At 45.7% G+C, this 25,757-nt stretch overlaps 1 protein-coding gene across 1 annotated transcript in view; it reads right to left on the bottom strand.

Annotated features, from left to right (window-relative positions):
* Positions 1–25,757, bottom strand: part of Trio (trio Rho guanine nucleotide exchange factor) — a 275,905-nt gene that overhangs the window by 77,427 nt on the left and 172,721 nt on the right. The window contains 14 exon segments of the mRNA XM_040757679.1: positions 4,388–4,487; positions 5,164–5,306; positions 5,586–5,687; positions 7,444–7,634; positions 8,989–9,100; positions 10,429–10,521; positions 12,058–12,147; positions 12,633–12,702; positions 13,320–13,429; positions 13,974–14,040; positions 14,723–14,838; positions 14,932–15,126; positions 19,221–19,343; positions 23,501–23,616. Of these exon segments, the coding sequence (XP_040613613.1) occupies positions 4,388–4,487; positions 5,164–5,306; positions 5,586–5,687; positions 7,444–7,634; positions 8,989–9,100; positions 10,429–10,521; positions 12,058–12,147; positions 12,633–12,702; positions 13,320–13,429; positions 13,974–14,040; positions 14,723–14,838; positions 14,932–15,126; positions 19,221–19,343; positions 23,501–23,616 (1,628 nt within the window).

Consider the following 25,757-nt stretch of genomic DNA (forward strand, 5'->3'; position numbering starts at 1 on the left):
TATGGAAAATCCAGCCTGGTCCCAGGAAGTGCAACACTCTTGAGCAGGTCACGTGCCTTCTCTGAACAGGGCTGGACAATCCTTGACTTCAGGTTGCAATGCAGGGGATGCAGGCCCATGCTGAGGAGTACAGTCCTTCCTCAGCAAGTAACTTCTCTTGTAAGAATGTCAGGGGAGCCATATTTCAAACTGCAGCTTTAGCTACTTTTCAGACTACCTCTATAGTATCTACGGAAGTCCTAACAGGTTCCTGTAGTGCAGGCTCACATGACATGACAGAAGAGCCGGCTTTAAAACTGTCCAGAAAGTAATATTCCTGACACAGGGCTTTAACTTCGTAAGAGAACTCTTACCATACACTTTAAAATATGTGCATCCATAAAAATAAGATATTCAGATTCATATTTCCTGTGGTAAGCTTAAATTCATGCAAAGAACCCACTTCAGCTGCACCATGCACTCCTCCTAAAGAGCTGTACACTGATTGTACACTTCTCCTAAAGAGCTGTACAGTAACTGTGCACTCCTCCTAAAGAACTGCACCTATATGTACACTCCTCCTAGAGAGCTGCACACTGGGGTCTCAGGAGTCTACACGCTGCACACTAGGGTCCTGGGAGTCTACACGCTGGCCTGGGTAGGTTCTTCCAGACGCCTCATTCTACTTAGGCCCTTTTGTTTCATTCCTAAGCTTCTCTCTGTGTCTCACGACACAGATTTGGTTTAAATGATAGGAATCACAAACTAATGCAGTAAGAGTGAGGAGACGATGTTCCAAGATATCTTTAGTGCCCTCCACACACTCAGCTCCATAGTCAGCCCTGCTGTAAAAGAATAAGGGCTGCGAGACAACAGATGATTAAATCCACGTTCCGTTTCTGGCTCACTGCTTCATCTGGCTTCATCAGCCCATCCAGGGCTGGGTCAGCATCCCCTCCCTACCTCAGGAGATGACTGACACTCCATCTGGCTCCATCTCCTCAGTGCCGCAGGCTGGGTCAGCACCGGGTCAGCACCCCCTCCCTACCTCAGGAGATGCACCCAGGGCAGTGAGTAAGACCCTGGAAAGCATCTGGTTGGTTTTGGAACCCAAATCACATTTTCATAAGATCATTTTATCAGCCTAAGTACCATGAATATCAGCAAGAATTGGTGTTAAACTCACATCTGGAACAAAAAAATGACATATTTTAAGACTGATGTTCTCCGAACAGGAAATGGGCTTGTGGGATGGGGTTTGTGACTAATGGAGCTGTGCCCTAGAAAGAGGGTGTCTCCAGAGCCCCTCCTCAGCTGACTCTTGTCCTAAACCCCTGGTGCTTTATCTGATGATCACTAACAGCTCTGGCAGACAACTTCCTCTCAGGATTCTGTAAGAAGCTAAGCACAAAACATATCCCATTTCTGAACTGGAACCAAATTCCATGACAGTGGCTAACTCAAAACAGACACGATAAACTGAGTCAAACAGGCAGAATATCTCAAGTTATTTCCTTGCAGGAAATGCCGGCTTGCATCATCACAGGCCAATTAATGTGCACCATGTAGGGTGGAGAGAAGCTTTAGGTTCATGAAGAGCTGTAGTCCCCCAAGACCAGGAGGTGGGGAAGAAGCAGAGCTTTGCACTTTCCGACTCAGGAGAAGAGCGGTTCCTTGTGTTCAAAACACATTCTTTTGAATTATCTACAGACTCTGAAATCTGTGACCAGAGATGAACAAGCAGAATGACCAAAAGCAAGCCGTCCAAAATAGAGAACCCAGAAACAGAAGCAGAGAGGGCTGCAAACACTCCTACCTTTTTATTGGGACTAATGAGTGTGTCTGCTTTAAATGGCATATCCTACGTGGCCATTCTAATCCCCAACACAGGACCAGGAGTGTAGACATCTACTCAGTTCTGACAGCAGAGGTACACAGGCCATCCGTATTTGTCTTTCACAGCTATTGACGGCCCTGTCTCACCCAGAGGCACTAAAGGAAAGTGTGTCACACTGATAAGAAAGGACGTGGAGTGTCACCACTTCAAGACAGTGAAGAGTTATGGGGTCCAGGACTGGTGCTGTGGATGCACTAGCTTCACTTCCAAAACTGGGGAGGGGTGGCCATGAAGAGCAGCCCTTCAGGGACTGCTGAGCTGGAGCAAACTTCAGTGATGAAGTAATGGCTTTAGTGATGACACCACTGGATAAAGAAAATGGAATTGGTTCACTATCCTCACTGATAAAATATTTAAAGGGGAATTCCAATGTCCCAGTAGACCGTCAAGGCAAACAAGCAATTACTATAAACCTACACTTTGGTTAAGAACTATTCATCCTCACACACTGAGTAAAAACAGAATCTGCTTTACTCCAGGTTCACATAATTCCAATCATGTTAGTATATATGCCTCAGGGAACCAGGGCTGGATGAACAGCCCATTCTAGGATGGGGAGAGCATTTCTATATTCAGGGCCAGCCATTTACCCGTTAAGTACCCCAAAACACAACTGATCTTGCTTCCTGGGCCAACCTCCAGAAAAGCCTTTACCAGGGCCTTCCAGAGGGAAATAGTACATCTATCTCTTTGACAATTTCATTCCACATATTTATTTCTCATGAACATTAAAGCCAGTATCTACAGTAAGAGCTGGTCCATGAGAGTCCACCTTAGAAGAAGTGTGAGGGCAATTCGCAAAGGGCCCTGATGCAAATGGCTATCCTTGTCGTACTTGTCAACTATTTGGTCTGTCTTTTCTTCTAGGTGGCAGTCTCATAAAATTGACACGCTAACTCCTTAGGTTATCAAAAACTTTAGTTCTTAATTACCAAATAGCAGACCATGCCATCCACCTTATTTCCTACTGCTGCTTGAGGGGCTAAGTGACCACTGACTTGACTAATACCAGCCCTGAACACAACGAAGGGCACATTTTTGTCTTCTGCTCCTGCTATGTGAGGTACTCTAAGCGTTAGGACTTGTCATTCAGTAGATTCAAAAAATTGAATGAAATACTCAATGACTTGCACTGGAAGGGCTTTGGAAATGGGTCACTCAGAGGAGCAGGATTTTAAATCTATTTTCTTCTGTCCTAGAAACTACAATGTGAATACTCAAATCCAAGGAGGACACCCCCAATGACCGTTCAATGCACTATCTGAAACAATTAACCAGCATTGGCCTTCTGAAGACAGGGGGGTCATGAACATGGCTACCTCTGAGTACAAGGGAACTTGAAAATCCAAGTCTCTCAGCCACCATGCAGTAATGAACCAGTTTGTACCAGGGAGTGAGAAACTGTGAATTCTGAACTGATACAGTTGAAAGGAAATGCTTATATATTAGATCTTTTATAAAAGAATCTGGTCTGGTCTAGCATTTTAGAGCTAGAACAGATGCTCATCTTGGTAGGAACAGAACACTCATCCAGACACATGTCTACAGGCTTTGACGCAGTACTTTTTCATCTTCTGTTCTGCCACACAAACCCAGGACTCCCAAGTCGTACTGACTGCCAGTCTATTCTGTAGGCCTCTGATTCTACAAGAAGAACCCTGCAGTAGTTCTGAGAGAAAATGGCCCCCATAGAGGTGGCACTATTAGAGGATACGGTTTTGTTGGTGCGGGCATGTCCTTGTTAGAGGAAGTGTGTCACTGTGGGAGTGGGCTTTCAGGTCTCCTATGCTCAAGCTACATGCTCAATGTGGACACAGTTGCTTCTGCTGCCTGTGGATCAAGATGTAGAACTCTCAGCTCCTTCTCCAGTACCATGTCTGCCTGTAGCTGCCATGCCCCTGCCATGACAAAAATGCACTAAACCTCTGAACTATCAGGCAGCCTCAATTAAATGCTTTCCTGTGTAAGAGGTGCTATAGTCCTGGTTTTATTTCATAGCATAGAAACCCTAGCTAATCCTGAGACATCTGGAACCATTTTTTTTAAAGAGGCACTACCAAATAGATGCCTTAGACAAAAACCAGGTCTGTCATTTCAGTGGTCATGACTGTCCAAGACAAAGTCCAGTGTTCTAGAACTTTCTGTTTCTGTGTACCTCAAATCCTAAGGGAAAACCTCAGGGTCCACCATGGAGGATGTTGGCCTCAGACAAATTTCCACATTTACATATTTGGTTCTTATTCAAATTTGGTTTTAAACAATAGATTCTTTGGCTTATGAATAAAATGCAAAGGCTTAAATAAGGTAAACTGTCTTCCAAGACTCTGACTGAAATGGGTAGATGGGACAAGTGGAAAGATTTATTCTGAGTCCTCTGCATTAGTCTCACTTTATCCTCCAAGTCTCTGTGCTGCCATGGAAGCCTGGTCCACTTCTAGAACCCAGCACTTGTCTTTAAAATGCTAAGCCACCATACCTTGACCCAAAGAGGCAGTGCTGGTGACAGCTCACCTTATCACTGTCCAGTGTGTTCTGAGATGTCCGGGAGGCGATGGAAATGGTATCAGGTTGGCTGCTGCCATCTCCTTGGCTGTCCAGGTCCTCTCCATCCCTAGTGGAACACAGAAATGTTCAGTTCCCAACACTGTGACCTGGTGAAGACCATCTACCAGCTGAAATAAACCCCCATTAGACCCTTCCTACAGCTAGCTCCTACAGGTGATGGCAACCATTCTGCTTGCTTTGTTTTAGAGTTATTTTATTCTGTGCATGAGTCCTCTGTCTGCATGTATGCATGTATGAGCACCCATGTGCATGCCTGATGCCCACAGAGATCAGAAGGCATCAGATCCCCAACAAGTGGAGTCACAGGTGGTTGTGAGCCACCATGTGAATACCTGGGAACAGAAACCAGGACCTCGGCAAGAGCAGTCAGTGCCCTTAACCACTGGGCCATCTCTGCAGCCCCATGCCATGCTGTGTTGACCACGGCTTTTGGCTTGGCAATATGGTAAGTGCCTAACAAATCTCACTGAATTCTCAACATAGTGAACTCCCCAACCCAGGTTCATTTCCAAATGTAAAAACTAATGTTTTGATGCCTTGGGTAGGATGGGGGCAAGAAGAGGGATCTGTACACGGGCTCTGTTTTCAGCCAGTGGAGTCTCTTGTCCTGACAAAGCAGTTCATCTTAAGCACCCATGCTCTAAGTGTTTGAGACAAACAGTGGTGACACCCTTGTTCCCTCCCCAACAGGTGAGCACTCTCCCGACACCGCCACACCTCACCTCCTCCCCTTCTGCCTCGCTGCTGGTGCAGTTTTGGGGATGTGGATGGGCTCCTTCAGGGCTCCCCTCAGGTGCACAGTCCTCTCCTGGATCACCTCGCGGATGTGCTTGATCCAGTCCTGCTTGTTCTCGATACTGGACGCCTGTGCAGGTGGGAGAGCGTCAGGAGGCAGTGTCCCTCCGCCACCTGTGCCCACCATCTGCTCTCCGCTTTCCAAAGGACTTCTCACAGAAAAGCAAACACAACTCTCTCTCTCTCTCTCTCTCTCTCTCTCTCGTATGTGCTTCACCAATCCCATTAGAGTATACAAATGTCAAATAAAATGACACTGAATCTGTGCATTTCAACAACAACAAAAACCCCAGCACGCATCACTACAATAAATGTACACATAGCAAACCCCCGCTCTAAATTAACCTACCTTAAGGACAATTTTATTGTCTGATGTTGGTGTCCTCCCCACCCACAGTGCAAATTTGCAAGGGTCTCCTTCAACATGCTCTGTGACACCCAATTCTGAGGTCTGGATAAAAAGACAATTAGATTATTAGACTTAGGACATAGAAAAAGACAGTCTTTGGTTTCTAATGGTCACTTTGTTTAGTGGTTCTCAACCTGTGGCTGTGACCCCCACCCCTCAGGGTCGAATGACCCTTTCTCAACGGTTACCTAAGATCACCAGAAAACACAAACTTACATTATGATTTGCAACAGTAGCAAAATTACGGTTGTGAAGTAGCAATGAAAATAATGTTTTCGTTGGGGGTCACCATAGCATGAGGAACAGAGTTAGGAAGGTTGAGAAGCACTGCCTTAGATGGTGGGAGGAAAGCTGCTGTCAGATCACACTGACGGTTTTGCCTCTGATGCCTTTGAGCTCTTTTGGAGACTGCAATGGAGCTTAACAAGCAGAACGCAGTGAAGAAAAAGCTTGAGTTCAGAAAAAAGCACGGCTTTCCTTAGTTCAAAGGGCTCCCACGATCCACTCTGACCAGTGGCACACCTTGACGGAGGGCAAAAAGGGCTAAAATCTTCGGATTTCATCTGTGACGTTAACTTTTAGCATGTCATCATGCAGTGTAATACCAAGAGATAAAACCCGGTCTGGGGACATACACAGAACACAGCATCTTCCCCCACGATGGTATCCACCCGCCTTCCCCCTCCAGCAACGGAAGTGACTCACAAGCTGGGGCTCCAAAGGCAGCCTCTGCAGGAATCTTAATTTGTAAAATATAAATTAAGCTAAGATGTATCAATTTCTAAAACATACAAGCTTGCCTCCAAGGGCAGATTAAAGCCAGCAGTAAAATCACTACCTGGTAAGATTGTACTTCTGAATTTCCAGCTGGGGCGTGACCTAACTGATGTCAGGCCACAGCGAGATCCAGATGGTAATCACCACCAGGGTACCAGCCAAAGGCGGTGGAATGGAACCCATTAGTAGGAATCTGCAGATTCCAGGTTATTATTTAGAAAGTTTCCCAGCTCAGAAATGTCTATTCTTCTGGGACTTTGCCTGCTCTACACATATCACTAAGTCATACAAATGTGAGATGTCTAAAAAGGCTTAAGGAGGTCTGACACAGAGGCGACTCAGTGGCTCCCATCTTATTCCCTCCATCCAGCAATTCTGTACTGAAAGCCGTCTGAGTAGTGGCTTGAGAACAGTCAAAGTGAAGGGAACTAGAATCTGTCCTGGCTTAAGACTTCCAGGGAGCAGGCATTCAGTTGTGCACAGCATGGGCTGGCTAGTGTGGAATAGTGGCACAGGGGTTTCAGGCAGGCTCCTTTCCCCAGAAACACACTGGATAGGACCCAAAATATAGTACGAGAACACTCCAAAGGTCTCCGCATGCATAGGGCTGGGGGAATCTTTCAAACTTTATTTTCCATTATGTATTTTCTTCTCTAATAATGATGTTTTGCTAATATAAAAATTTCAAACTTATTCATACATTTGATTTTCATAAATTAATTTCTAACAGGAAAAGAAATCAAATTTTCATTATTGTGAATCTGCAGTGAGCCCGCCCACTAGGGCTGCCTGCATACATTTTGATATTTATGGATTAAAACATAATTAAAATGATATGAGGGCTTGCTTAGGGCACCCAGACAATACAGGACTTCATCTCCTCCTACAGTGTTTCTTCATCTTGCAGGTAGAAGCTATGGGCCAAGTCCACAGAATACCAGCACGCCCTCTAGTGGACTCAGGCTGCAGACACCATACCTGAAGAAGATAAAAACTTCACAATTCAGACGTCTATACTTACAAACAACTTGCTTTTGTAGAGGTACTTGCTTCTCCCACTGGAGTCTTTCACTTCTTTACTGAACACTAAGGACATCTCAAAGAGGAAGAGATGCCGTTCTCGGCCCTTCCGAATTAAGGTTTTAGGGTCCCACACTTGGAAGGATTCCTGCAGGATGAGTTCTCCCTGAGACTCAATGTTTTCATCAAACCCTACAACACAAAACAAAAGCAGGCAAATCAGTTCAAAAGGAAAGAAAGCAGGACTCAGAAGGAAGCATCCTAGTTATGTGACCTGCAAAATGCCCTTGCTCGGTTTCCAATCCCACTCCCTGACTGCATGCTCTTCACAGGGGACCCTCCTGACAATACTACTTTGTATATATTTTGCATACATTTGTATATATTTTGTATATGTTTTCCAAGCTCAAAATTTTCAGGGGATCCTCGTAGATTTATCCTTTACTCTCCATTCCTTTCTGTTGGCTTACATCACCTGAGGTCTGGCCCAACTCCTTGTCCCTTACTCCTAGCCTTCTCTGTGACCAGAGCGACTCCACTCCACTGTCCACATTCCAGCCTGACTCTTTGCCTCTTCAGCCTGAGTGTCCCTTGAGACCCTCCCTCTGTTCAGGTCCTAGTCTGGTGGAGACAATGTCACTAGTCCATCTTCTGTGAGTCTAGAATACTGTGCACATGAATCAGCCTGGACCTGGCCACATGGTGGCCTCCGGGTTACTCTTTCATCACAAATGTGGCCACCAGGACTTAGCAAAGCCACACCCAGAGCAGAAGCTGCTCACTTCCTTCATTTCTGTCTGGTCTTTAGAGGAGACACTCCCACCAGGGCCACGGTAAGTACGTCTTTTACTCGCTAGGAAGAGTTAGGCACCCAACTCTGGGCAAGTGGGACAATGAATGCACACAGCTGGTAGGGGCAATTAGGAAACAGAGAGGGTGGAGAGAAACGGGCCAGAGCACAGTCCCTCCCTTTGATGGCATCATGAGGAACAGCTTGTCAATCAGATATTTTGCATCAGAGGAAGAAAAATCAGAGTTGCTTGATCTCTAAGTTTCTACTACATAGTGGCACTTGTGTTCTAATTAATACATTTCTTGATGCTACCAACAAAATGGCATAAACTAGCACACACCTTTGGAACAGACCCTTTGCAATGCTAAGCATGACAATGCAGAAGCAGCACTATTAAATAGAAGCATTGTGCAAACTGGAATTGCGATAATACCTGTTGGACACATTCGTCTAATTTCTGTTCACCATGCTACACACTAAATTCACCAGATATCTGCTTTGGGTAAACACCTAGCGACGGATATGCAAATGAGGAAGTAAGAAGACCTTCTATAACCTTGGGCCTCATCATTTACACCTCCATTAGCATGAAAGCCAGGTAGCATTAGATAAGAGGTAGGTGAGACAAGGCACTACTGGAGTATACAATGGTATGGCTGTTTTCATCAAGTCAAGAAAGAAGACGATTCATTTTCACACAGCATCAGTGGAGACGATGCCACTGTATGTTAGGGACATGGTACATCCTGTTACCTTCCAGCATGCTGAGGTGCATGGCATCATTGGCTCGCTTTGGCACACTGAGCATCACCTCGAGGCCATCTTTAATCTCCCCTTTTCCTTCCTCACAGCATGTGAGCAGCTCCTGAGGAAGATCAACACCATGAACGAACCAGCAAAGGTTTGCACAAATGCTTGCTCTGCCAGCAACATCTCAGCAGATATCAGGAATCCATGGAATAAACTAGCCAACTGGGCGGTTTTCTCATTAAAAAGTGAATTAAAGGGTTTGATCTACTTGAATGAGGGCAATGGAGGAAGACAGGTATAGTCACAATTCAGGACAAAGTTGGCATACTGGTTAACCACCACATCCCCAAAATGAGAAATTACAATGTCACTGGTTTGTAAGGAATAAGCAGCTACAGGGGACAACTGACAGCCATGCCAGAGTCCACCTGCTGACCACACAACCCCACAATGCCAATGTCTCGCTGGACCCTGCATCAGAACAGCAACATGCCACAGACAACCCATCCTTTGTGCAGGGCACTTAGGGAGGCTCTAGCAGACGAACCACACCCCTTAGAGGGATCTGTGTGTGTAATTCTACTTCTTGACTACTTGGAAGACCATCAGTTTCCACGTGAGGAGGACAACAGAGAAAGGAAACTTATACCCTGAGGTATTCCTTCATGGGTACCAGCACTATGATTAGTCACAGTGACAACAATCTTGTGTATGCTATGCACAAGAGTGACCTAGCAGTGTGGTCAGTAGTAAGCTAGAGCAGTGGTTCTCAACCTGTGGGCCAAGAACCCTTTGGCAAACCTCTATCTCCAAAAATACTTACTTTACAATTCATAACAGTAGCAAAATTACAATTATGAAATAGCAGTGAAAATAATTTTACGGTTGGGGTCACCACACCCTGAGGATCAATCGAAAGCAGTGACAGGGAGCAGAAGAGTGCGGGGTGTGTGGATTCAATTGGGAAACCCAGGCATCAGCAGAACCTGGGCTCAAAGCTGGCAGGTACCAGCAATGCTCCTGGGCATTTGCTGACCCTGGGTAGCTTGTGTCTACACCTTCTGGTCAGCACTGCTACAGGTTAAACCTCTACAGGATACGGTGTGCAGTGTCTGGCCCACCATCAGCACTGGAGTCTAAGGATACAGAAGGACCAAGAGCTGACAGCTGATTTCTCAGTCAAAGGCCGTTTTATTTTATACACAAGTGCCAACCATGCCTTTGGGGCACAACAGGAATTTGAGTGCTTCAATGAGAAACCAGATAGGCCAAGAAATGACAGTGAAGAAAACCACATATACATATACATATACATATACACATACACATACATACACACAGGGAACAGATGTCATATACATACACATACACACAGAGAACAGATGTCAAAACAGTGATGTGTAACTTAAGAGACTCTGTGGACCCAAGAGGCTTCATACATACCTTTAAAAGGAGCTGGTATTTTGTTATTCGCTGAACAGGTTTAATCAGGTAGGAAGAGATGGAATTGGCTAATCCGTGCCGCTGCTGTATCTCCTACATTCAAATAAAGCAAAAAGGGGAAAGCTTTCACAGGTCATACTATCAAAAATGGCAACAATACCACATTAGTGACAAGTGCTCGATCCCAAATCCATGACAAGTGTTTGATCCTGCTGACATAATAAGCTTTCTTGTCTTAAAGGGCAGTCAAAATAGCAGCACAAACTTCTCCAGGTCTAAGGGTTTCCTCTGCATGGGAGGGTGGCAGGCCACCAAGCAGAAAGGGAGGCAGAGGGCAGGCTCACACTAGACTAGCGTGTACTTTGCTACTGTGTATCTTGCAATTACAGTGCTGACAAATCTGAGGCTACTATGTTGGGATTCCTCACAGGAAGTTAACTGGTAAAGTTCATGACAGGTGTTTTGTAATGCTTGTTGTTGGGAAAAAGGATAATTGAAGGACATAAGCTGTCCAAAGAATGGAAAACATTATAACCAAAAACGCCTTTAAAAGTCAAAGTAACCAGGCAGGAGAGATGGCTCAACAGGGCTTTTGGTTATTGTTGTTTGCTTCGTTTTGTTTTAAAGTCTGGCTATGCTCATGTTCCTATCGCTTAGGGTTTCTATACTATAGTCTGCTTGTAGCTCTGGTACTGAATGTCATCGAATCATGAAGCTGGAGGGGCATGTGAAACATTAGAAAGAAAAGACACACTAGGCTAGGCAAGGCATCACTACACACTTAGTTCTCCCCGAGCACGACAGCTGTAACAGGGCCATCCTGACAAAAGCAGCAAAAGCAAAGGTCAGACGTCCCTGTGAGAGATTATCTCACATTCCCTGGCCTTGTGCAGGAAGGGCACACAGCAGTACCCTCTGCCAGGCACGATCTGCCACATACTTGAGTTCTGAAAACCAAAGTACATTTAGTAATACTGCGTCCCTCCCCTTTTACACAAACAACTCTGCACTATCTTTGCAAAGGAGAAGACCCATCCCAAGTCTACTCAAGCATACAATCAATGGACATCTACTTGACCTGGAAGTCAAATAGCTAGGACTTTACTGGTAGCTTGCTCTGGAAACTGCATGAGAATAGTAAGTTCATACCGTGAATACAAAATTAATGACCACATATAAGGAATAATGTAGGCAAGTATGTCTATACTAAAGACCTAAATGTCTTATAGGCATATGACTTCTAATGCTTACAGTAGAAGCATTCTAAGGAGAAGCGGATGTAAGAATAGGCCCGAATAGGGGCTGGTGAGATGGCTCAGTGGGTACAGGCGCCTGCTACAGGGCCTGAGGAGCCAAGTTGCATGTCCAGGAGCCAGCCACACAGTGGAAGAAGAGAACCAACTTCTCTGAGCTGTCCTCTGAGCTATATACATGTGAGCATGTATGCATATGCATGGACACACACGTACACACGCAATGTAATAAAAACATAAAAAAAGGCCTCATTGTAAATATGAGAGATGAAAATAAAGTATCATCCTAGCAGGGTGGTAAGAATTCCGTGCGCTGTTGTGTTTTGTCTGTAATGTTTGGACAGACTCATGGCTTCTTCAGTACTCGGCTACTTACGTCAAAGTAGGACCCTGCATGTTCTAGTATCAGCTGAGTAGAATCAGGCTTATTTTTGCAGTATGTGACATACATCTGAAACTTGTCTGCCTATAGCAAAAAAAAAAAAAAAAAAAAGAAAAAAAAAGAAAAAAAGAAAAAGGAGAGAAAACAATAAGAACATTTTATTTAGACACCTTCTCTCAACTACAAGTCACTATGAAGACCTCTGATGTGGGAAGTAAGTCCTCTGAACTAAGGGAACATGAGCTTCCACTGGAGAAACTGTGTTAAAGCTATTGCACTAAGAGGCATCGCCTGGGCGAGAGTCTCTTCTTCGAGCAGCACTGGGCCCTCATCCAGGACACACTCCAGCATCAAGCAGAGACTTGACCTGCTTAATGCTCTAGTTCAAGCCATCAGTGCGATCAATGAGACTGCATCCTGTAGGCCCCGAGGGAGGATCACTCTGAGATAAGGTGCATTTTTCTAGGTGCAGAGGGATCAGCAGAACACAGCAACTGAGAAGAAATGCACAGCGCCCTCCCTGCTGGCTACCACCATGCAAGAGGGAACAGGTAGTAGAGGCCCCTTACCCAGGTGACAAAGCAGTGTCCCACATCCTCTGGCAGCTGCTCGTACTTCTCCAGCTCCTTGAGGAAGATGCTGTAGAGGAGAGGAAGAGTGCCGTTATGAAGGTGCTGACAACACTGTCCTGGTAAGATAGGACAGGAACAGGAAAGTTCTGTGTCCTCTCCAGTTTAAGGTGTAACAAAGAGTGTAGCGCTCGGCTAGGGTAAGTTACTGTAACTTGCAGTCAGTCAGTTTGGTCTTCAAATCCCTTGTAAAGTAAACTTCAAACCAGCAGCCTCCTCTGGGAAGACACTAGTGTTGGGAATCTGGGAAGAACATACTCATGATCTCACTTACACTCAGAACCATAAAATGTCAAATGGTAGAAATCCAGTGTACACAGTGGTAACTAGGGGCTGGGGGAGTCCAGAGGGCGCATGGGGAGAGACTGGCCGACAGACATGTCTTGTTCTACCGGAGGCGGACCTCCTGGTCTACACTACGGTGTCTCGAACACAATGAAAAGCACCATACTCCGTATTTCAAAGTAGAAGAGGAGATGTAAATATACACAGCTGACTGGCTCCAGCCAGACTTCAACAGAATCACTGAACTCTGCTAAATTCAGCTGTAAATCTTTGCTCATAATGGAGCTGTCATCACAGTGTGTAGATTTTAATAAACCACTCCACAGAGTGAAAACCACTCACTTGTTGTGAAACTCGTAGATTTCCTGCATGTTCCCAAAGATGATAAGCTCTTTGTTGACAATACCTGGGGGGATCTCCTCCACCCCACTGGTCATTTCCCACAGGTAGGTCTGGTGGGGAAGGAATCAAAGAAATTAAAAAAACAAACATACAAAAAAAAACCCCAGCAAACTTTCAAGAAGCAGGTACTCCTACAGTGTATAAACAGGGACTGAAAGCTTACGAATAAATGCAGAGTGTATGTAAGAGTGGACCCTTTGCATAAACAAGAAAATTGTGTCTTTTCTTAGTTCCGTTAACACTTGGGAAGATTTACTATAACCTTTAGCTTAGTCCCAGCTTCTAATCTGGAATGAATCTCTGTCACAAGGTACAACAAACACTCAGGGTGTGACTGAGTATCAGGCGCCATAACTGTTAGGCACATTTCTCTGAAGCTGCTATTCTCAACAAAGAGAATGCCAGCCAGGCTATCATGTGACCAGTGAAAGAGAGGATTAGTGCTGTATCATCTCTGCAGTGAGCCAGGGCACTCCTGGAACACCACAGAACACGGGGACCATGGGCCATATACTCTCCCTACCCCCACAGCCAGCATTGGATAGTAACAGAATAGCAAATTTAAACTCTATCTGGATGAGCAAGCAGACTCACATCCATGCACTCTCGAAGGTCTCTCACATAAGCCTTTTCCGTCTGAATCAGTTCAGCCATTATGAACCTTGAAATGAACAGAGATTTGTTGAGTTCAGTTAAGTCACATGCCTAGTACTCTTTATTATAATCTATTTTTATGGAGTTTTATGAAATAAAATGGAGAGCCTGGAAGTACTATACCCAAAGTCATGGCTTGAGGGAGGTAAATCAAGAACAGACAGCACGGCAGCCATCTACTAACTCCGAGATATCTGAAACAACTTCACCAGCGCTCCTATGGCAACATTCAGGCTGCTTGGCTCTACTGAAGGCTACGGGCTGGCTCAGCAGTGCCTAAGTTCATACGCACTGGATCCCAGGGACACTCCTCCCTCCCTGTTCCCACTGAATGATAACCAAATCTCTCCTCACGTTGCCAAATGTCACTGGGCAACAAAAATAGCAGAGTGGGAACTGGGAGGAGGTAGGGGAGATCTTTAGCTAATCAGCATAGTTTACTAACTCTTTAAATACCTACATTTGAATTGTTAGTTCCCTTACTACTGCTGGCAAGCAATGTGTCAAGCTAGGAAAGGAAGGCACAGAGAAAACAGGACAAGACTCTGAACCGTGTGATAAGAGATCAGCACGCAGAGAAGTTGGCTGAGCCACGTGAGGTCTCAGACACTTGACTGCCAAGTTTGCCCAGCAGCCTGTGTGTAGGCTGGCTGACACGCCCTTCACCATCCTAGGCAATGCTGGCTTACTCTTTCCTGCGGGCAGACTTCCGTTTCTCTTCATTAAGCTCGTGAGCAGCATCCCGAAGCTTGACCTCTGATCCAGGGATGCTGGCAGGGATGATGTCCAACTGAAGGCTTTTGCTCTGTGGAATAAGTCAATGAAGCCAGTTAATGAGAGCAGCAGAGATGGCAGGGGACTAGATCACCACTTGTCCAGTGTGTACAAAGCAATTCACCGATTTGTTGGAATCTGAAGAAATCCCCAGGGCTTTCTCCAAAGAGGTCCGGTACTTCTCCATGCGCAGAGAGAAATCTCTGTACCTCTTATCCACCGCGGTCACGCATTTTTTAATTTCTGCTGCATGGGCATGCCCTTTTTCACAGAAGCCATCGGCCAGCTGTATCAATAGCTTCACTCTCTCTTTGGTTTGCTGCAGAAACAACAGGAAAATGCTATGAAGCACACGAACCCAGCTGCCAGAAACCCAAAGCACAGGGGAAGTTTCACCCTGTCTGCACCGCAAGCCCCGAGTCCATGCAGCCTGCCTCCCAAAGACTGGACTGGCAATCTTCCCTCCTCTCCTCCGCAGTGAGTGGAGTTCCTATGAGCTCAGGGTTAGAACTGGGCCTATCTGTCAAGGGTCTCCTCTGGTCCATAAGAATCTACAGAATGGTGAATGAATGAATGAATGAATGAATGAATGAATGAATGAGGAGGAAACCCATGGAAGAGATTCTTTAGTTTTACTCTTCTTTTTTTGAGTACCGCATACATGTATGTTGTGGAAGCAGTTTCTTGCTTTGTACATGCTATTTCTGGGCTTCCCCTTAGACCTCCACATCTGCAGGGACAAGCAGGCAGCAAGAACAGCCCAGAGCAGCTATGAGCAGTGCACCTCTGGAGACCAGAAGGAAAACTCACCTAGAGCAAACTCTTCACAGAAGCAGCTCTGTTTACAGAGCAAAGGCGGTTTCACTTCATGTGTACACAGAAGAGTCTAAAGTCAATCACAGCCACACACTTTCCTTACAGTTAGGGCTTCCCATACAGCAAAGGTTATACATACCAGCATGGACTTCGGCTAGCTCTCATTTCTCAACACAAACTTTTATCATCAGGACCATTTCCCCGACAGTCACTACCAGATTTACTCTGAGATCTGACATTTTCGAGCAAGCAAGTTAGTGTTTCAGGGAACCCGCATTTCTCAGTTAAACTTTAAAAATAAAACACGATTTATCTACTTTTATTTTATGTGCATGGATGTTTCTCTTGCATGTGCATTGATGACCACCTGTGTGCAGGGGCATCAGAATCCCTGGAACTAGAGTTACAGACAGTTGTGGGCCACCATATGGGTGCTGGGAACAGAACCTGTGTCCTTGAGAAGAGCAGCCAGTGCTCTTAACCACCGAGCCATCTCTCCAGCCTTGCTCAGTTAAACTTTATCTGAAAAACCTTTATAACAAGCAAATATTCAGCAAACCAACTGAAAATTACTGAAAACAAAGTCAGATTTCAACCGCCATCCTAAACTATCTTAGTTTGTAAAATGAAAGTTTGAGCCAGAATTCTCTGGGAAAAGTCCCTAGCTGCAAAGTCAGCTGTGGCATCACAACAAGACCTGGGCTTGAGTGTGTGCCTAGTTCCCACATTACCTTACCCAGGTCCTCCTCTGGCTCTGTGTACAGGTGGCTTCTGCCTAGAAGATATTTCCCTAGACATCTTCAAAGAATGTCCTTCACATCTCTTCTCCAATAAAGACCACCTTGCTAACAGTTCCGTGGACCACCTTGCTAACCGTTCCATGAGCCAACCTCCTAAGAGTACCGTGTCAGTCACTCTCCCATCTACTTATCATCTTCTAACACAGTGTAAATTATTTCTGTTTTGTACAACTGCTGTTGGTCTCTCTGGTGAGAATGTCACCTCCAACAGCAGAGGATGCTATGTACTAATATCTCTTCCTCTGTGGTAAAGGCCACTTGAGAAAACAATGCTAGCTGCTTAGACAAATCTTTAATGGTTTAGTATCTTAATTGTTGAGAATAAATAAGTAAACATAAAAATAAAGGCCATATAACTTACCAGCATTAATACAGGAAACCAAACCACCAAGAAGCTAAGGAATACTTGCCTGTATGTAGCAAACACATCACATATGCACCAATGTCAAAATACAGCTAGGAAGACAGCAAGGGGCATTCTTTGTGAACCTCCTGTTCCTATTTAACATTGTTTAACAAAAGCAATAGCTCTACAGATTTGGGAAACAGCGTGTTCAGATGGCTCCTACAATTTTAGATCTTACAAAACACAAGGATAAAGAAAGATATGCATACTACAGTCTTATACTTCCAATAGCCACATCCAACTCAACAGAAATGAAGGTTTAGCAATAATGGAAAACCTCCCACACATGTTCCCCTGGTGAACAAGGTGGACCCATCACTGAAGTCAACAGCGGTGCAGTCCTAGGGCTGTGAACAGGCTGTGGAGACAAACGTAAGACCGGAAAGCAGAGTGGCGGTGGAAAATAGCTGGGTTTTGATCTACCTCTGGCTGCAACATCAGGCATTTCCTTAACACCCTTCCAATCAGAGGATCATGGGAGAAACAAATACAGAATTGTAACACTCACAGTATTGATGAGTTTGTATCTGTACTAACAAAATAAGAATTGCATGGCTGAATGTGCTGCATCCAGAGGAAGGGAAAGCCATGGTCCTCACTTTAGATACCAGACCAGTCTGCTTTCTTGGTTTTCTTGGAATCTCTGAAGTGGGCATTTCCACCTTGCTTGAGTGCCACCCTCCCCAGTGTTCAGCAATCCCCCAGTGCACTGGGGAACCAGCTCTCTAGCCCCAGCGCATGATAAAAAGGACCAGGGCTACAGCACACTCACAAACCGCTGGGAAACAGGGAGGAGAGGCCAGGAGGAGGAGCCAGAAATGTTACAGAAGCAAGAACACAAACAGGCAAAATACAAAGTAATTGTTGTGACACCAACTAACGGAAAAAAAAGTCCTCCTTATGTTTTCAAAGCTTGTGGGTCACACAAGATAGTTATTCTAGATATTTTTTGTTTTTGGAGACAGAATCTCTCTATGTAGTCCTTGCTGACCTGGAACTTATTTATGTAAACCAGGCTAGCTTCAAACTCAAAGAGTCTGTTTCTGCCACCCAGGTTCTGGGGTTAAAGACATGTGCCATCATCACACCCAGCTTGCTCCCTCCCTCCCTCCCTCCCTCCCTCCCTCCCTCCCTTCCTTCCTTCCCTTTGTGTCTCTCTCTCTCTCTCTCTCTCTCTCTCTCTCTCTCTCTCTCTCTCTCTCTCTCTCTCTCTCTCTCTCTCTCCCCCTCCCTCTGTCCTTCCCTCCCTCAGAAAATTGTTTTTGTTTTACAGGAACACGTTTATGTTTGTTTTTTAAACAAAAATATGCTTTTCAGGTTAGTCATTTATTTTTCACTCTTAAATCTGAAATAATTGCCAGCATCTTCTAAAAACTCAAATATACTATTAAAATGTATTTTTAAAAATACTTCAGAGTACACACACACACACACACACATACACCAAAACCAACCGACCCCTGGAGACCCAGCAAGGAGTTCACCGAGGGCACTTGCTGTCGGCTGGATCTGAGTTTGATCCCCAGGATTCACATGGTCGAAGGAGACCCACCTCTCACAAATTGTCCTCAACTTCTACATGTATGCTCTAGCATGTATAGCCTAACACAAATAAATGCCATCTAAAAACAAACTCTGAAAAACAAAACAAAACAAAACAAAAAACCCCCAGGAAAATCGTAAAGAAGGGAACTAATTCTAAATAGTTCAAACCCATCCTGAGGTAAAGCCAGAACCTTCTCCTGGGAAGTCTGCTTTGGGGAACGATTTGTGCCAATGTGTGTATTTGCTTCTAGTGCGTGTGACCCCAAGATGTGTATAACCCTCTGAAATAAGTATCCAGTTCTCTTTTTAAGAGAAAAATGGCAGTGCCTCTAGTGTCACAAGCACATGAGCGACCAGTACCAAGTCTGACATCAGCTTTGTCAGCTGTTTCCATGCTCGTGTTGGGAATGGACTGTGGAGAGCGAAGCCACTGTGACACTTTCCAGGTACTGGGGATGAGGAAGGACAAGGCAGGGACCACAGGAGGATGACAACACACGCCCTAGTGTGTGAGGAGAACAGCAAGACTGATAAAGCAGCCCAAAAGCACACAAGAGGAAAACAACCAACAAAGAGCCCAAAGGACAAAGCAAAAGCCAGGAGAGATGGTGGTTGTCATGGAAACCAGGTGACCACAGCGAGGTGCTATGGCTCCCACTAGGGAAGGGCACCACAGCACCTTAGCTGATGGCCGCCTCACTTGGCAGCCATTTGTCTGGCGTCACAGGCCTTTCTCAGTGATGCCTCTGACACGGACCTTTCTCTGCAGTGTATGTTCTAGGTTATGCTGGGCGTGCGCATGTGAGAAGACCAACAGAGCAGAAGCCCATTCCCATGCAGGTTTACCTTGGCGGTTATCTGGAACTCCTCATGCTCTTTCAGCAGCTCCTGAGTGTGCTGAAGGCTGGACCCCGTCGAGGTATGTGTAGAGAGGTAGAACTCCCCATTGTCGTGGATCCACTCTAACGCCTGGAGGAGAGGAATGCAAACATGGTTATGGGAAGCAGACATTCAGCAGGCCTCGCACTGTAGGTCAAGGCTGGCATAATTAACAACCCCTCACAGTCACACTGCTGATGGGAGCATCGTGGCTCTAGGGTTAAAGAGCAGGGCAGGGGAAAAGAGTTCTGTTACTGACGCAGCAATGGTTCTTGACCATAAACCTACAGGTCTAACAACAGGACAGTCAGAGAACCTATGACCAACGTCTCTTTTCAAGAACACAGAGGTGGGTGAAGGATGGACTGAAAACCTTGCAATAGCAATCGTCTGGACACACCGAACCACAATTTTCTAATGTACAGCGTTTCAAGTCAAAACAGAAGCAGGTAAGTCTTTCCAGGCCTCTGATTTCCTCTCCAGACTACTTATCCACCTGAACAACACCCAGACTGGTACCTAGTTCACTTGTGTTTGGGGGTGTCCTGCACAGGACCCATTGAACATTGCACATGCACTCCACACTGGGGAGCAGCCAGGAGAACACGACTTCACCTTTCCAGTGTAATGACACATCTGAAGCAAGTTTCAGATGCCAACACTTAAAATGAAATTAGACTTGCTTAAACATACATGTCTAAATAGGCCGAGCTAAGGAAAACCATTTTAAAAAGCGGTGTCTGTGTGTCCTAGAATCCTGAAGCCATCCATTCTAACATGTTGCCATCGGAACACCCACTTTGCTGTCTCTTTCAGATACATTACTGCATTGGTGGCAGTGTGTGTGTGTGTGTGTGTGTGTGTGTGTGTGTGTGTGTGTGTGTGTGTGCACATTCCTGAATGTGTGGGTGAACCTGTGTGAAAATCAGAGGTTAATTTAGGCTGTCATCACTCAGGAGCCATCCTCTCTTTCTTTTCTTTTTTTTGTTTTGGAGACAGTTTCTCTCTCTGGCTTGGGACGGATCAAGTAGGCTAGGCTGGCCACGAAGCCCTAGAGATAAGCCTGTCTCTGCCTCCCTCGGTGCTGTGATTGTAAGTCTAACCACCACAGCTCGATTTCTTTTTTTCATGTTGGTTCTGGAGTTCAAATTTAGTCTCAAGAACTTTACCTCCTAAGCCACCACCCCAAGTTCCATGTGTGGAATTTTTATATCAGAAAAAGAAAGGAAATCAAGCCATGGGGCCCTTCAGCTATCGGCTGGACATTTGCTTCCCCAAGCTTGCAGATGGTCACTCCATGTCTGAAACAATGTTAACACTGATACAAATGAAGGTCGCATCAGTCAGTGTGCTCAGCGTCCCAGACTTCTCCACTCCACTGAATAGTGCCAAGTACATACTATGGAGGCAGATGCCCTGAGGAGCAACAGTGGTCTGAACTGCAGCCTGTAGCCAGATTCCATGAAGAACCGGGAACCTGATGCCTGCCCCCCTACCGTACAGACTGCAAAGGAGACAGATGAAAAGCAAGTGACAAATGGCAGCCAGGAAGACAGGAGGACTTTGTCAGAAGGAGGCCACGGGAGGTGGAGTCTCAGGTGGGTCCTGGAGGCTAAGGAACAACAAGGGACGGCACATGTGTGATCGGAGGCCAGCTCAGCCTGCCACAGGGAGAGAAAGCAAGAGGCCAGACCAGAGGTTGTGGCGAGCAGGCCAGTCCACGGAGGTCACAGGCAGAGCTTGGAGTTCTTTGCAGAAGCAAATATGGTTACTGTATAGAAAAGGATGCCCGGAGACTAGGAGAGAAGCGAAAGGGTCTGCAGGATGAAAAAGGATTCCCGGAGACTAGGAGAGAAGGGAGAGGGTCTGCAGGATGGAAAAGGATTCCCAGAGACTAGGAGAGAAGGCAGAGGGTCTGCAGGATGGAAAGGGATGCCCGGAGACTAGGAGAGAAGGCAGAGGGTCTGCGGTATAGAAAAGGATGCACGGAGACTAGGAGAGAAGGGAGAGGGTCTGCAGGATGGAAAGGGATGCCCGGAGACTAGGAGAGAAGGGAGAGGTCTGTAGGATGGAAAAGGATTCCCGGAGACTAGGAGAGAAGGGAGAGGGTCTGCAGGATGGAAAGGGATGCCTGGAGACTAGGAGAGAAGGCAGAGGGTGTGGAGGATGGAAAAGGATTCCCGGAGACTAGGAGAGAAGGGGGAGGTTCTGCAGGATGGAAAAGGATGCCCGGAGACTCGGAGAAAAGGCAGACGGTCTGCAGGATGGAGAGGGTAGAGTGGGGAGGACAGCACCCTAGACTAAGAAACAAGGTGGGAGGCAAGGAGGACAAAGGAGAGGCAGGGGTCAAAGACACACCTCGTCACTCTTAACTGAGGACAATCAGAGTTGAGGCCTGGGCACAGGGACTTGAGGGTGCAGCTTAGCTTCTGCTGAGACCAAAGGAGAGATGCTGAGGAGGTACCAGGAACTTAGACATCTGGGAGCCGCAAACAGAAGTCAGGGTTGGGAGACATCGGGACAGATAAGAGGAGAGGAAGAAGCAAGAACAGTGTGAACTCAATCCTGAGAGGCAGCGTCAGTGGTGGAGATAAGGGAGGGAGGCCATGGAAGGTGGAACCAGGAAGGGCCAGGGAATGACAAGCCCAGAGGCGGTACCACAGAGGCCACGTCACCTCTCCACACTGCCATTAAGAACAGAGGCATCCACTTAGTAATCTTAGCGTGCCACACTGAAAACTGCAAAGTCTGAGAGATCATGGTCTGCAGCGAGCAGTGGATGGACACCAGGGTGCCATGATTAATGTGGAGCAGAGCTCAGAAGAGCAGGCCCACATCCCCACCAGCAACACCAGGAGCAGGATTCGTAGCTGTGCCTCTGCAGCTTAGTGTACCTTGTCTTTGAGAGATAAGATGGGGTAAAGGATGTGTATGTAGTACTGCCTAGTTAGGAACCAAAGCCACCTCCGTCCTATGAAGCATGGTGCAGCACCTTTAAAAGCAGGTTAGGAAAATGCAATGGAATGTTAGGAAACACCTTGCCATTGTGCAGATCTGATCACAGATGAGAGCGAGGTCAACAGACAATCAGATCCGAGGTCCAGGATCTATAGGTAGCTGAACAGTTCTGGACATGGCTGTCCTTTGAAACTAATGTATCAACCAGAACAAAATCTGTACCCTACATGGGAAACCTAAGTTGAAGTTTTGTTTCTCCTTGGCTAGCAAGAACTGGCTGAATGTTTTTCGTCATGAGGGGGGGTGCTGTGCGAGGCTTTAACAAACAGCTCACACTGAAGTCTCAGTCAGACCAGAGGTCAACACTGACTGACCACAGGGAGCAACCCCCCCCCACCGGGAAGGGGGCAATCACTTCATTTACACAGAGGATGTCCAGCCCAAGCCTAGGGAATGCAATTAATCCTGCATTTCTCTGCAGGTACTAGAGAAGGGAAATGAATTTTAGTACTTAAGACATACATGAATAGATTTACTTTAAAATGATCTTCTATGATGGACAGGCTCCTTAGAAACAGTCTATCCCAGTGCCCTCAGAAAGAGAAAACCGCCCTCTGCATGTCTCTGCCTCAGCCAAACTCAAGAACCCTTTTTGATTATTTTGAGTTATTAGAAATTTTGTCATGTTTCTTACCTAGTTTTACCTCAACTTATCTGAATTTTCTTCAATATATAAATACAGCAATATAACAAGGAAAACACCTGCTGTGTTGCTATGAGCACTTAACCAGGACTCAACGAAACTTCTTAAACGATAATCGTGTTGATGACTTGCACTTGGCAGCTCTAAGTGTGAGGTAGAGGCAGCTCAGGAAACCAAACAGCACACTTGCATAGTGTGAAACAAACAGGGTGCCACACTTTCAGCAGGCCTTGGGGGGTTATTTTTAAAACAAACTAGTTAAAAGGCATGATTGTTTCTGTCATCACAACTTAGTGTTAAAGAGGGCTTCTGGAACACAACTCTGTCAGTTGAGAAAGGAGGTGTGAGCATGGGTGGAGCACTGACCCGTTGAGCACTCCTGTGTGAGCATGGATGGAGCAATGACCCATTGAGCACTCCTGTGTGAGCATGGGTGGAGCACTGACATACTGAGCACTCCTGTGTGAGCATGGGTGGAGCACCGACCCGTTGAGCACTCCTGTGTGAGCATGGGTGGAGCACTGACATACTGAGCACTCCTGTGTGAGCATGGGTGGAGGGCTTGGGGAGCCTGGTATGTACTGACCTGTTTGGCACTCCGTTCAAAGACCACATACTGCTGACACTGGTCCAGCCGTCTTTTTCTCATGGTCCAATAATGCAATACCCTGTTTTCCCGCTGGAAGAGTTCATTCAAGATATCTGAGATGAAAAAGAAGATGTTGGTACTCGCTCTCACTGAAACACCTGGAGAATCCTTCTTGTTTTCATTTAGATGTTTACACCCATGTCACAGCAAGACAGACTGTGCTAAGAAATGACTCTGTTCCTGTCTGAGCTCTCAGTCAGCACCTGAAGGAGGTTCCTCTTTCTCTCACCCTTGAATCTGAAGCCAATGTGACAGGAAACAAAAATGCCCTAATAAAGACTGTAAGAAACAAGGGGATTAGGCAGTTTACACACATTTGGGCATCTCAGGTGGTCTGAACGAACATGGTTCCTATAGGCTCATAGGGAGCGACACTATTTGAAGGGATTAGGACATGTGGCCCTGTTGGAGGAAGTGTGTCACTGGGGGTGGGCGCTGAGGTTTCAGAAGCTTGAGCCAGACCCAGAGGCACTCCCTCTCTTCCTGCTGCCTGCTGATCCAGGTGTAGAACCCTCAGTTCTTTCTCCAGCACCATGTCTGCCTGCATGCTGCCATGCTTCTTGCCATGGTGATACTGGACTAAACCTCTGAACTGGAAGTGAGCCACAACAATGAAATATTTTTCCATTGTAAGAACTGCCATAGTCATGGCATGTCTTTGGAGCAGTAGAAACCCTAACTAGGACAGCACCATTGAATGTTCTTACAGTAAGATAAATGTGTTCTAGACGGTAATAAAACAAAGAAAAAGCTATAGAAAAGAAGTGTCAAGACAGAAACTCCATGTCAAACCCATGATCCCTGTAATATAATTCTGTTACACTAGGAACTATGAAAGCAGTAATGTCTTCCACAAATACCGAGTTCTTTGTAGGCTGTGCACCTTGTGAGAAAGGACTATAGAATCTTCAATTGTATGTCAGCTCAGCGACCACACTGCCATGCCCTACTCCACTGAAAATCTCAACCAGGTTAGCAAAGTCACTCAAGGTTTTATTTAGTGACTTGGTGAGTTTAACTCGGGCCATCATGGGTTTGGATCTATCCACTGGGGCCTCTGGGCTCATCAGTGGGCATGTTAATGAAGGCAATGACTGCCCCTCCCCCAGATCTATCATAGCCAAAATCTCAGGAAAGGAGCAGGGCCCCGTAGGCTTTATATCCAGTTATCCAAAGCACAGGAAATATATTCATCTCAATTTTTGAATTTTTTTTTTTGAGATAGGGTTTATCTGTGTAGCCCTGACTGTCCTGGAATTCACTCCTATACAGCAGGCTGGCCTTGAACTCAGAGATTCATCTACCTCTGCCTCCTGAGTGCTGGGATTAAAGATGTGCACCACCACACCTAGCTATTTTGAAATTTTTAAGTTCACCAAAACGTTAAGCTAGAACTTACACACAAATACTGAGTGTGAACAGCAATTCATGCATGAAGAAATTCCTCTGCTCTTGTTTCCAGCCCTGACTGAGTAGTAATAATTTTTCTAAGAAGCAACTAAGCACAGTGTTAACTGCCCTCAGGGATCCGGGGTGGGTCCCGTTCCTGAGAGACCATTTGTCCGACTCCTGGATTGATCATGGAGGGTTTTACTGGCAGCCTGCCTGTCTGTCACAGGCGGCTGTATCTTCTTGCCCTCACTCTAAGAGGTGCATAAACCTTTTGCCACCAAATAGGCTGCAGGAGAAACGACTTCCAGCAGTCCACTGCCTCCATTGCTACAGGACATAGAGTCAATGTTACACTGCTCAGTTTCAGCTGTGTGAAATTGGTTAAGGCAGCAACTTACTCTACATACAGCTCATGCTTCATCTACTAACACCCTATATAGACCAGCCCTAGCAGTTACACTTTGGTATAAATTTCCCCAGACCTTTTTCTATCCATTGCAAGTAAATTAATAAAAAATGTATTATACTCAAATGGTATTAAATCATATAACACTTTGCAGTTTGCTTTTACTAATTAAGCATGTCTTAGATATACAACATTGAAAATACTTTATAGTCACAATACTGATACATGATTTCTGACTTAACTTTTAAAACTACTTTGCACATAAATAAACACAGTTTTCATTTTTGACCATACATTCACTCAAATATATTACCAGGTAATGACAGTAACTATCAACCTGAATTCCATGTTCTCTGTTTTATACTTAGCTTACTCAGTGTATTGCCAGCCTACATA

Source organism: Mesocricetus auratus, unplaced genomic scaffold, assembly GCF_017639785.1.
Source record: "Mesocricetus auratus isolate SY011 unplaced genomic scaffold, BCM_Maur_2.0 Super-Scaffold_100015, whole genome shotgun sequence".
Taxonomy (NCBI): Eukaryota; Metazoa; Chordata; class Mammalia; order Rodentia; family Cricetidae; genus Mesocricetus; species Mesocricetus auratus.